Here is a 12,926-nt window from a genome sequence, read left to right on the forward strand (position 1 = left end):
GGCGGCAGGTAGCCTAACGGTTAAGAGATTTGGGCCAGTAACCGAAAGGTCTCTGGTTCGAATCCCTGTGCTGAATAGTTGACAAATCTGCCGATGTGCCCTTGAGCAAGGCACTTAACTCTAATTGCTTCTGTAAGTCGCTCTGGATAAGAGCGTCTGCTAAAATGTAAATGTAAAGCATATTCTATTTGTGATTCGGCTCAGATCCACCCAGATATTGCTGACTTTTACAGTTGTTTATTTCAGATCAGCCAAAGCCCCACTGGGCTGCTCTCTTTTTTAAAGCCCATTTCATAATCTCAAATGTGAGGCAGCGGTTGGATACATTTTCTGGTAGCTATTCTGGAGTAACATCATCATTTCATTTCAGCCCCATGGGTATGAGTCCAATACTGTAGAAGTAAATGAAGGCCACTGTTTATATATAAAGAAATATATATATATATATATATATATATATATATATATATATATATATATATATATATAATTATTATTATTATTGCCAATGTTTTTGTGTCAGAACCAAATGGCCTACAAATCTGGACCAAAGCTGGTTCTGAATCGGGTTAGAGTGGCACTCAATAAACAACATTGTGCTAGCACAGTGTGGATATATGAGAGACATTCAGAAGTGTACTGGCGTCACCCCCATATCAAGATGTCATAACAATATTGTAACAGACCATCACAATAAATGACAACCAACTTATCCCTCCAAAAATGTAAACGGCTCTCACATTTAGTGTGTGAACACACTAAATGTGACATATAATAAATAAAAGTGGTGATGACTTGTTATGGCATCTCAACTGCATTAGGGTATTATTATACTGTATAATGTTTCAGTCAAACATTGCTGCCATCCAGAACTGTCCATAATTTTGCACAACAATAACCATCTCCTATTCTTCTCCTCAGGGATATTCTGCACGGCAACCAGCAACAAGTGCTTGTCTGGGCCCTGCCAGAATGGTGCCACATGTGTGGACACCATAGACGACTACACGTGCCTCTGCCCCCCTCGCGACGAGTTCCGCTACATGGGCAAAGACTGCGACGAACTGTATGATGCCTGCTTTTTCGCCGCCTGCTCAGACTGCACCAGCACCCCTGGCACGTCCAAATACCACTGCGTCTGCCCCAAAGGATTCACCGGTGACAACTGCACTGAGGAAGTGGATGAGTGCCATAGCAACCCTTGCTCTGAGCCCCATACGGAGTGCATCGACCAGGTCAACGGCTACTTCTGCCGATGTTCGCCCAGCTACGGAGGAGAGGACTGCCAAGAGCAAGTGACCGACTGCATCGACGAGCCGTGTCTGAACAACGGGACTTGTATACTGTTACAGGATGGATTCGAGTGCCACTGTGCGCCGGGGTTCGAAGGGAAGCATTGTGAAGAGGACGTGGACGAGTGTGCATCACACCCTTGCCAGAACGGGGCTATCTGCATGGATGGCTTGGCTAAGTTTCACTGTTTCTGTGTACCAGGCTTCCAGGGCTACAACTGCGAGATTGATATTAATGAGTGCGCCTCGCGGCCCTGCGAGAATAACGGAACCTGCATCAACGAGAAGGACCAGTACGAATGTGAGTGCCTCGTAGGGTTCACAGGTACGCTGTTCCGCCTTTTCATAATTCACACCTCTGCCCACACAATGATGTGTTTCTACTCAGTTAGTCCAGAATGAAGTGTAATTCTTCCACCATATTCGCAACCCTACACCATCCACAACTCACTGTCTCTCATCTAACACTTCCTCCAGTGTGGAGGGAGATCTTATGCCTTGCTTGTTAATGTTTCTTGACAAAATGTATCAGCAAGATTCAGGTATCTCATAGTACTTCATTCATCAAGCCATAACTTGTTCACATTAAAGGTGCACTAAGCAAGATGACATCATCATACACAACAGGACGATCTCATATTAATCAATGTGGGTGTGCCACAAAGAATGGTACAAATTGTGCAGAGCCAATGAGTCTTGGCAGAGTTGAATAATGATGTTGTTATTGTCCTGTTGTTGATGATGTCATCTTACTAACTGTACCTTTAAGTGTAAGTTTGGTTTAAGTGTAAGTGCAGTGACTAAGATGTTCGATACTGGTCTCTAGTCTTGTCTTCAGTTTGGCCCCTGTGGATAGGTCTCCCGCTGTGTGAGAGAAAACACTCCACCTCTTGTATACTTATTTTCTTACTCTCCTTTATTTTCTCAGCAGGCCTGGTCTGTCTAGGTGCTTCATCCTTATCTCTAATGGGGTGGGAAAGGTCAGCAGTAATGCATTCCTTTGTCAGCATAGCATTGCCGATGGAGATTTTCAAGGAAAGGGTTAAGATGGCGAACTGAGGCATCTTTACATTATCATCTGTGCTATCTAGAGGCATCCACAAGCAGACTCCATGCTACTGCCTATTTATAGTTAGAGAAACAAACACCGGATAGAGTACAAAATGGCTACTCTTGTATTTACTGTCCACTATACTTTCTTTCAGTATTATCATAAGAGCAGAGATGAGCTATTGACAAACATTGGCTCCATATTTACATTTAGGTCATTTAGCAGACACTCTCTTATCCAGAGCGACTTACAATTGGTGAATTTAACTTAGGATAGCCAGTGGGACAAGCACCCTTTTTTTTATGGGGGGGTGGGGTATATAGATGAGATACAGTGGTGAAGTGCTGGGATTTAAATGCTTTAAAGTCTGTAGAAGATGCAGTGCCTAGTGAAAGTTTACACACCCCTTGCACAGTTGTCACATTTTGTCACCTTCAAATGTAATCTAAGAAGGGATTACAATAAAATAAAATCCTACAGATCTACGCAACCTGCTACACATCTTCAAAGTGAAAGAAAAAGTATACATTTTTCTAAATTAATAAAAATTAAAAACAAAGATGTCTTGATTGCATATGTCTTCACACCCCAGAGTTAATACTTGGTGGAAGCACCTTTGGCAGCCATTACAGCTATAAATCATTTTGAATAATATTCTACCAACTCTGTACAACTCTTAGGGCGACATACATTCATTGTTTTTGTCAAAATTGCTCAAGCTCAGTATATGTGGTTGGGAATAATTGACAGACAGCAATATTCAAACCTTGTCACTGACTTTCTAGCAAATTTAAGTCAGGACTGAGACTGAACCCCTCAGGAACACATAACACCTCTTGGAAAGCCATTCTGGTGTGTCTTTGGCATTGAAATCTGTGTAATTGTCCCACTGAAAAATGAAACTCAGAGTTACTATTCAGACGACTGAGGCAGGTTTTCCTCTAACTTTTACCTGGGCTTTGCTCCTTTTATATTCATTTTGATCCTGGCAAATTCCCCAATTCCTGCCACATTACTAGAAAATACAGAGGGTTTTATCTGTTTATCTGTAGATCTGTAGGGGAAAAAATCGAATTTAATCTCTATTTATCTTTAATTTGAAGGCAGCAATATGTGACAGCTGTGAAAAAGGGGTGTGTAGACTTTCACTAGGCACTGTATGTCCCCTCCTAATATAACCTGACAGTACAGTTCCTCACTCACTCCCACTTTGTTTCTCATCCATCATCACACATTCTCCCACTCTTTCTCTAACTCATACTCTCCTTTTTCTCCACCTCTCACAGCAGTGAACTGTGAGGTGGAGATAGACGAGTGCGAGTCCAACCCTTGTCGCATTGGAGCCACCTGTCATGACCTCATTGGTCTTTACTCCTGCGAGTGTCTGCCTGGGTTCGAGGGCACAGACTGCGAGGTGGACATTGATGAGTGTGTCAGTGAGCCCTGCCTAAATGGAGCCATCTGCCACGACAAGGTGGCCAGGTAACTGCACAAGGCTTTTAGAATTGTCCCACCAGACAGACACAACTCCTGTCCTTAAATGACTTTAGGGCCTGACTGCTGTTTTGGTGAGCTAAAGCCCCTTACACTGAGACAGGGTGTTATCTCAATCATCCATCTGTTAACAAGTAGGCCTAAAATTGTTGGCATGCACTTGAGTGCTCCTCTGAATTTTGAATACATTTCACCAGTCCAGAGTCTGTACATTCTAAAACAAAGCACTACACCGGGCTGTATTGCATTAATTTGTATTTAGCGTATATGCTTTGTTGAATGTCAATGTAGCGATTCCAACTGCCCCAGAGTGACCCAGAGTGACCCAGACTTCCTTTCCTGCAGCTATGAGTGTGACTGTGAGGACACAGGCTTCATGGGAGACCACTGTGAGGAGGACATCCCTGAGTGTGCTTCTGACCCGTGTCAGCATGGCGCCACCTGCCTGGAGGGAGTCAAAGAGATCACCTGCCTCTGCTGGCCTGGTATGTGCAACTTCCCATTTACACCACATCAATCATTTGAGTATAATATGTACAGCTGTTAATGTTGTCAGATGATTGGAGAGTATTATAGCAACAATTACTGTGCAGTTTGTTTAGGCTTTGAGTGAAGAGTATTACAGTGTATTTACATTTTATTGGGTCTCCTAGGTTACAAAGGGGAGAACTGTGAGATTGACATTGATGAGTGTGCTGAGCAGCCATGTGAGAACGACAGCGAGTGTTTCGAGCATTCCGACACATCCCACTGGGAGATGGACTGGGAGTTCAGCTTCGCTGATGCTGCCGGATACCTGTGCCAGTGTCAGCATGGCTTCGCAGGTGAGACGCAGTCCAATGAAAGGAGCAGGTTTTACTATTACACTGTTTGTTACCTTTTTATTGTTTTGAACATTTCTCATGGACAAAGAATGATGTTGTTGGTGTTGTTTCTTTATCCCTTGTCAGGAGAGAACTGTTCTGTGAACATTGATGATTGTGAGTCTGAGCCCTGCCAGAATGGAGGCTCTTGTGAGGACCAGGTGAATGGCTACACCTGTTTGTGTCCGGAAGGATTTATGGGTAAGGTCTTCATCACACTCTGTAAACTCTGTATTCTTCTGTATGTCATTACAGCATGACAGTATCATCTCTTTTTTGCTGTTTTTACAGCTGGCATCTTATCAGGCCCACAGACTGATTTGTATATTCCATTCTAGGTAGATCAATCTTCAAATGTCTGACTAAAATAGTGCATTGCATTTGCAGGGGAAATTTGCAAAATCAACATTGATGAGTGCCAGAGCCAGCTGTGTTTGAATGGTGCCTGGTGCGAGGATGGCGTGGCCAGCTATACCTGCCACTGCCCCGAGGCCAAGCCGCCCTGGGGTGGCCACCACTGTGAAATCCAGCTCCTGGGCTGTGTGGAACATGAGTGCCAGAACAGCGCCACCTGCCACCCATGGCTGGAAGAGGAAGAGCACGGCCAAACCTGCCTCTGCCCCCACGGCTTCTACGATGAGCTCTGCTCCACCCCCACCACCTTCTCATTCTCTAGTCCGGGCTTCGTCCTCATCAAGGTCATCCTGGAAGAGGAAGAGAGGAGGAGATGGAGGCATGCCGAGCACAACCATCATGGGAAGGGAGTCCGGCTTCGCTTCCGCACCACCTTGCCCGACATGGTGCTCTTCTACCGTGGCGACGCTGACAGCCATCTCCTGCTGGAAATTGTGGGTGGAGGCCTTCGCGCCAAGGCCTTCTCAGAGGATGTTGAGCTGGAGGTGGCCTTCTCTGGGCTGGTCAGTGACGGGGACTGGCGTGATGCTGACGTGTATGTAAACGAGAAGGAAGGGCTGGTTCTGAACCTGAAAGGTACGGGATGTGACAGTGAAGGGTGCAAGGTGGAGGATGGTGGTCCCGATGGGCCACACTTTGCTCCCTCAGAGGCGTTTGGTCACGTCTACGTGGGGGGTGTCCCTGAAGAGTTGCTGGAGCACACAGCAAGCAGCCACGGGTTCGTCGGGTGTATGGAGGACCTGCTGATCGACTTCAAGACCGTCTTGCCTCAGAACCTTCCAGAGGAGCAGGCTCACGGGATGGAGCTGGGCTGTAGCAAGACAGAGTGGTGCAAACCCGACCCCTGCACAGGTCAAGGCCACTGTGTGGACCTATGGATTAGCCACCGCTGCGACTGCTACCGGCCCTTCCACGGTCACAGCTGCTCCGATGGTAAGCAACATTTACCTTCCACCAAAAGTCAATGTATCTTCTGATGAAGTCTTCTGAGGAAGACTTCATTCATAAAGAAACGTCCAACCAGACCGTTTTCAAATGAACCACACTTGCAATTTTGTTTGAGGTCTGTGGTTGGCTTTGTCAAAGTAATTTTATTTGTCAAAGATTTTTGTCTTCGCTGCTAGATTAGTGATTTATCCTAGGTGAAATAGGTACACCTGACTGCTTGATTGTCATCCATAGTATTGCTTTCCTTCTATAACAACACCACCTCCACTCTGACAGAGTTCCCCTCCTGGACGTACAGTCATGAGAAAACTGTGAGCTACAGTGCCTATGCCATCGGCAGCTTCCACGGCGCCAACATCAGTGTCTCCTTCTTCCTGCGCTCACTGAAACCCGACGGCCTGCTTTTCCAGCTGAGGCGACCCAGGGAGGACGGAGAAGAGGGCGAGGCCTACTTCAATGTCTACCTCGGCATGGGGAGAGTCCTGGTCAGTTCCCTGCCAGAAAGCCACGCACTGACGGAGCCCATCGTCGTGACCACGGGCAAGAAGCAACTGCTCCAATTCGAGGTCCAGTATGGACAAGTGTTCTTCGAGCACACCGTTCTGCGCTACGGAATAGGCAAGGTGCCCGAGGTGGAGGTGCACAATGGAGACCTGGCCTACGTAGGGGGTCTCCCTGGGGAGGAGAAGGAGACGCAGGCATGGGGAGGACACTTCAAGGGTTGCCTGCAGGACCTGCGTCTGGACGGGGTACATCTGGACATGGACGCGTGGAACAGCACACTAAACAACTCAGAGGGAGAGGTGTACTTTCCCGCCAACACTGAGAATGTAGAGCCTGGCTGTATTAGCGATGACACCTGCCAGGTAGGACTGACTACACTAATATCAATACATCTATTGTAATAAGGTGTAATAATATTGAATCGTATTAGTATTGCATACTGACCTATGATTATCAATATTAGAGTGAAATATTACAGAAATGAGGGGTAGGCTGTAAATGTGAATCATGTCAACTGTATCAAAATTCAGATTAATAAAAAAATTGAAAGACATGGTCAGTAGCGAATGAGGACAAATCAGTGGCTTGTGACTGGGCTATAATGGACTAAATGTTGTTTTGGTCTAAAGGCGGCGCCATGCCAGAACGGAGGAGATTGTACTATTACATGGAATGTCTTTGCGTGTTCATGTCCCATTGTTTTCACCGGGAAGACCTGCGAGACACGTGTGTGGTGTGTCAGCGACCCATGTGTCAATGGTGGCCATTGTGTGGACCTGGCTGACGGATATGAGTGTGAGTAAATATTAAGCTAATTCTTAGCTTGTAAGAAATCACTCAAGACTGGCAAAACTGTTTAGGGCGCTGAAATTCTATCCAGGCGGAGTGGTCAGCTGTGCTCGCTCGTGCCCATGGAAGCCGCTCAGCCGTGGCGAAGTAAATAGGATTCTGCTCTATTTTTCAAGTGGTGCCGTCGTTTTTGACCAATCACAGTAGAAAACGTAGCCTGCGTAGTGAAACGAATGCACTTACATCCAACAGCAGGACCAGCTAACTTGCCCACTCTAGCTAGCCAGCAGGCTAATACTATCAGTTTACAGAGTTATGTTTAACAATAAAAATCATTGTTTTGTAATCCATTTTTGGATTAACAATTTCTGTTGCGTGTAAATAAGGTTTTATGCATGCTTATGGTGTTATAGTGACAATTATTTTGTTTATTTTGTTGCTATGATCACTGCTGGCTTTTGCATAGACTGTGGGCTGTCGCCTTGTGTGTGAAGGCACTAGCCACTTTGACTAGAGGGACAAGTTGTGTACTTTGCGATATTCTGCTGGCTGTCTGAAAAGCGCTTTAGTGTTTCTTCACCTTTTACTTTTCACCTTTTACAACATTTGTATTTATTTTAGTGTATAGCTAAAATTCCCACACACACAAGATGCATACTAGATAGCTTTAATAGTACATTATATATATATATATATATATATATATATATATATATATATATATATATATATATAGTGCGTTTTTTGTTGTCTAATGTCTAACCTGTCTGTTAACCCTCAGGTGTGACCAACGCTACTTTCGAGAACAACCCAGTGCAGTTCAGCGCAGAGGGTTCCCTGGGCTTGCCGCTGACCCAAGTGTACCTGGAGCTCCGCACCCGCTCGGAGAAGGCTGTGCTGCTCCGAGCCTTCCACGCGGCCGAGCTCCTGCTGCGTGCGCCACGTGGCCGATGGCCGTTGGCACCGAGTGCACATATCCATGGCCGACCCGGACAGCGAGGCTTCCCACTGGGTCATCACCGTGGATGGCATCACCGACGCCAGCAGCACCTCAGAGGAGGCGAGTGCCCTGCACTTCCTCAACGAGGAAGGGGCGGAGGTTGCTATCGCCGAGAGCTTCTTGGGCTGTCTGGGCGCCGTGCAAGTCGGTGGGGTCTATCTACCATTTGTGGACGCCCAACACCCGCCGCAGCCTGCCCGCTTCCACAGAACAGGCGACGAGGATATCCACACGGGTTGTAGGAGTGCTGACGTATGCCATTTCGACCCCTGTCGGAACGGCGCTACGTGCAAGGATCTCTTTAACAGGTTTGGCTGCGTATGCGAGCCGGGCTGGGAGGGAGAGCAGTGCGAGGTGGACACAGATGAGTGCGCATCCGGGCCCTGCGTCTACGGCACCTGCACGGACGAGTTGGCAGGTTTCAAGTGCGCATGCGACCTGGGGTACGGGGGTGATACCTGCGAGGAGGACCTGAATGAGTGTGAGGAACACGGCTGTGAGAACAGGGGCACCTGCGTGGATGGGGTGAACAACTACATCTGCGAGTGCACAGATGACTTTGCCGGCCCACTCTGCCAGTGAGTAGCCTCTCTGTTTATGCCAACCAATTAGTGTCACAATAAGTGGTCAGGGACCATTCTCAGATAATTTTTTATCTAGATAGCACATATTTAGGTTTTATACCAAGCTTTAAATTGAGTTGCTTAACCTATCATATCAAATACAGCATAACTAATGGAAAGTTGCATGATTATATACTTTTTGATGAACAGGAACCCTTCACTCGAACACCTATTGTGGACATTGGGCAGTTTTCAAGGCTTTGAGTCGCCATTGTGAAGAGGGTGTAATTATGTACATTACCCAAAGGTGGACCTATCCACCACTGATGTGCGAAGAGGATGTTCAGTGTGAAAATGGGATCTGCCATGACGGGCTCTGGGGGGCCAACTGTTCCTGTGTGCCCGGTTTTGCAGGGGAGAGGTACGTTTTCGAAGCTCCTCTCAATAATGCACAGAATAATACAGCTGTTTACAAATCACCCATTACAGTGTACCACAGTTTGGGAAACACTGCTTGGTATGGTAGGGATGGATACCAGAATATATACACTACCCGTTCAAAAGTTTGGGGTCACTTAGAAATGTCCTTGTTTTCGAAAAGAAAGCCATTTTTTGTTCATTAAAATAACATCAAATTGATCAGAAATACAGTGTAGACATTGTTAATGTTGTAAATGGCTATTGTAGCTGGAAATGGCTGATTTTTTATGGAATATCTACATAGGCGTACAGAGGCCAATTATCAGCAACCATCAGTCCTGTATTCCAATGACACGTTGTGTTTGCTAATCCAAGTTTATCATTTTAAAAGGCTAATTGATCATTAGAAAACCCTTTTGCAATTATGTTAGCACAGCTGAAAACTGTTGTGCTGATTAAAGAAGCAATAAAACTGGCCTTCTTGAGACTAATTGAGTATCTGGAGCATCAGCAATTGTGGGTTCGATTACAGGCTCTAAATGGCCAGAAACAAATAACTTTCTTCTGAAACTCGTCAGTCTATTCTTGTTCTGAGACATGAAGGCTATTCCATGCGAGAAATTGCCAAGAAACTGAAGATCTCGTAAAACGCTGTGTACTACTCCCTTCACAGAACAGCGCAAACTGTCTCTAAGCAGAATAGAAAGAGGAGTGGGAGGCCCCGGTGCACAACTGAGCAAGAGGACAAATACATTAGAGTGTCTAGTTTGAGAAACAGACGCCTCACAGGTCCTCAACTGGCAGCTTCATTAAATAGTACCCGCAAAACACCAGTCTCAACGTCAATAGTGAAGAGGCAACTCCGGGATGCTGACCTTCTAGGCAGAGTTGCAATGAAAAAGCCATATCTCAGACTGCCCATCTTAATATTTTCTTTTTATTGGCCAGTCTGAGATAAGGCTTTTTCTTTGCAACACTGCCTAGAAGGTCACCTTGTTTATTTTTGACTGTCTTTTTTTGTCATTTATGAATGTGTTATTCAGTGCGTTTCTATGGGCTACAGTAGTAAAGGCCACATTTTCATGTCATCTGACCATAGCACCGGCAGGAGTTTGATGAACGGCATTGGCTCTTCCAGCAAGACAATAACCTCAAGCACACATCAAAATCCACAAATAAATGGTTAATTGACCACAAAATCAACATTTTGCAATGGCCATCTTAGTCTCCGGACGTGAATCCCATTGAAAGAAAACCTGTGGTTTGAGTTGAAGAGGGCAGTCCATAAGAACAGACAAAGGATATCAAGGATCTGGAAAGATTATGTATGGAGGAATGGTCTAAGATCCCTCCCAACGTGTTCTCCAATCTCATAAAACATTTTAGAAAAAGGCTCAGTGCCATTATCCTTGAAAGGTGAGGTATTGAAAGGAATTGGAAACAGGTGTCAATAATTTTAACCCCTACAGTACCTTTTTGAGAGAAGAAAAGCATTACTTGTTAAACAATATCTCATTCTCTGAGCAATTATATTAGTATAAAATAATTTCCCAATTTTTTTGAGCATACAATATACAAAAGGTATTTGATTAATTTTATACAGTAATTTTTGTTAATCTTTATCAATAATTTTGGACCCCAATGTATGTCTTACATGCTTGCTCTGTCTAGACTTTAAAACGTCCTTATTGTGTTTTCCTCCTCAGGTGTGAAACGGAGATAGATGAGTGTGAGTCTAACCCCTGTTGGAATGGTGGATCCTGTATCGATCGACTCAACAGGTTCTGGTGTGTGTGCCTACCTGGCTACAGCGGCCCATTCTGCGATACAAGCGTAAGAACTATTGACTTCTTCATCCTTCTCCTCTTCCAAGTAATTTTGCATTAATCGTCTATGTATACACAATAAATAATTATTTAATGATTAGTAAACACTTCTAAGCATTTCTAAGTATTTTTATCTTTCCAATGCATTTATAGTTATTCATACAAATGTATGGATTTATAATGGTTTATTCATGAAAATTATTATGACGTGTAACATATTTTTAGCAGTAGGTCATTTTAGACTTAGCCACAGTCAGTCACTCATCACTGACATTTCTCCCTTGGTTCCTTGCTTGTTCCCTCCTTGCAGAAACAGTCCCAGAAAGAGTGGGTGCAGTGGCTGGTGATAGCCATCCGCCTGGTGTGCCTTGGTGCTCTGCTGGCAGTCATCGGCCTCACCTTGATGGCGCTCACAGCCAGCAAGAAGTGCCAGTCGGAGGGCGCCTACAGCCCCAGCGTTCAGGAGGTGGCCGGGGCGCGCCTGGAGATGGATAGCATGCTTAAGGTCCCCCCCGAGGAGCGGCTCATCTGATCAGTCAAGATCTGATCCAAGAACTGTGCTCGGGACATTTGGCTAGGCTGCGTCGCACAAAATGCTGCAAAAGCTAATCTGAGAGCACCGCACTGCTGGCAGGTGCGCAAGACTCACGGAGACAGTAGACTCTATAGTCGGTCTAGATGGCTGGAGGGAGATACAGTGGGAGAGGACATGAGCTGCTGCTCCCTGCTGGATGAATATGTTACTGGCCCAGTGGTGCCGTGTTTTTGTGTTTTGTTTGCCTGATCTCGTGTGTGAGTGGTTTGGAGGATATTGGGGAGGGAGTAGAGGTTGGAGTAGTGGGGGTGGGCAGTGGGGGGTGGTTGGTAAAGAACTGAGTTGGATGTCTGAAGTAGCATCCCGGTTGGGGGTGGGGGCGTTCCAGTCATTGAACGACTGGGCGGGAAGTCAAAGGACCAAGGACAACCATTGGTCTCCCATAGACTGAGAGGAGGCTCCAGTGTAACACTGGCATATGCTATACAGTGGGGGAAAAAAGTATTTAGTCAGCCACCAATTGTGCAAGTTCTCACACTTAAAAAGATGAGAGAGGCCTGTAGTTTTCATCATAGGTACACATCAACTATGACAGACAAAATGAGATTTTTTTTCTCCAGAAAATCACATTGCAGGATTTTTTATGAATTTATTTGCAAATTATGGTGGAAAATAAGTATTTGGTCAATAACAAAAGTTTCTCAATACTTTGTTATATACTCTTTGTTGGCAATGATACAGGTCAAACGTTTTCTGTAAGTCTTCACAAGGTTTTCACACACTGTTGCTGGTATTTTGGCCCATTCCTCCATGCAGATCTCCTCTAGAGCAGTGATGTTTTGGGGCTGTCGCTGGGCAACACGGACATTCAACTCCCTCCAAAGATTTTCTATGGGGTTGAGATCTGGAGACTGGCTAGGCCACTCCAGGACCTTGAAATGCTTCTTACGAAGCCACTCCTTCGTTGCCCGGGTGGTGTGTTTGGGATCATTGTCATGCTGAAAGACCCAGCCACGTTTAATCTTCAATGCCCTTGCTGATGGAAGGAGGTTTTCACTCAAAATCTCACGATACATGGCCCCATTCATTCTTTCCTTTACACGGATCAGTCGTCCTGGTCCCTTTGCAGAAAAACAGCCCCAAAGCATGATGTTTCCACCCCCATGCTTCACAGTAGGTATGGTGTTCTTTGGATGCAACTCAGCATTCTTTGTCCTCCAAACACGA

The 12,926-nt window shown here is 45.5% G+C and overlaps 1 protein-coding gene across 1 annotated transcript; it reads left to right on the top strand.

Annotated features, from left to right (window-relative positions):
• Positions 1 to 921: 921 nt before the first annotated feature.
• Positions 922 to 11,696, top strand: LOC311126724 (protein crumbs homolog 2-like; the record flags this gene model as incomplete). Its single annotated transcript, XM_084200716.1, is given in 13 exon segments — positions 922 to 1,617; positions 3,630 to 3,825; positions 4,183 to 4,322; positions 4,491 to 4,661; positions 4,788 to 4,901; positions 5,088 to 6,047; positions 6,339 to 6,928; positions 7,196 to 7,361; positions 8,137 to 8,287; positions 8,289 to 8,933; positions 9,226 to 9,339; positions 11,045 to 11,171; positions 11,475 to 11,696. Coding segments are annotated over 13 exon segments (4,292 nt in total), but the record flags the coding sequence as incomplete, so codon positions are not given.
• Positions 11,697 to 12,926: the final 1,230 nt, after the last annotated feature.

Source organism: Coregonus lavaretus, assembly GCF_964263955.1.
Source record: "Coregonus lavaretus genome assembly, contig: HAP1_SCAFFOLD_3563, whole genome shotgun sequence".
NCBI classification, from domain to species: Eukaryota; Metazoa; Chordata; class Actinopteri; order Salmoniformes; family Salmonidae; genus Coregonus; species Coregonus lavaretus.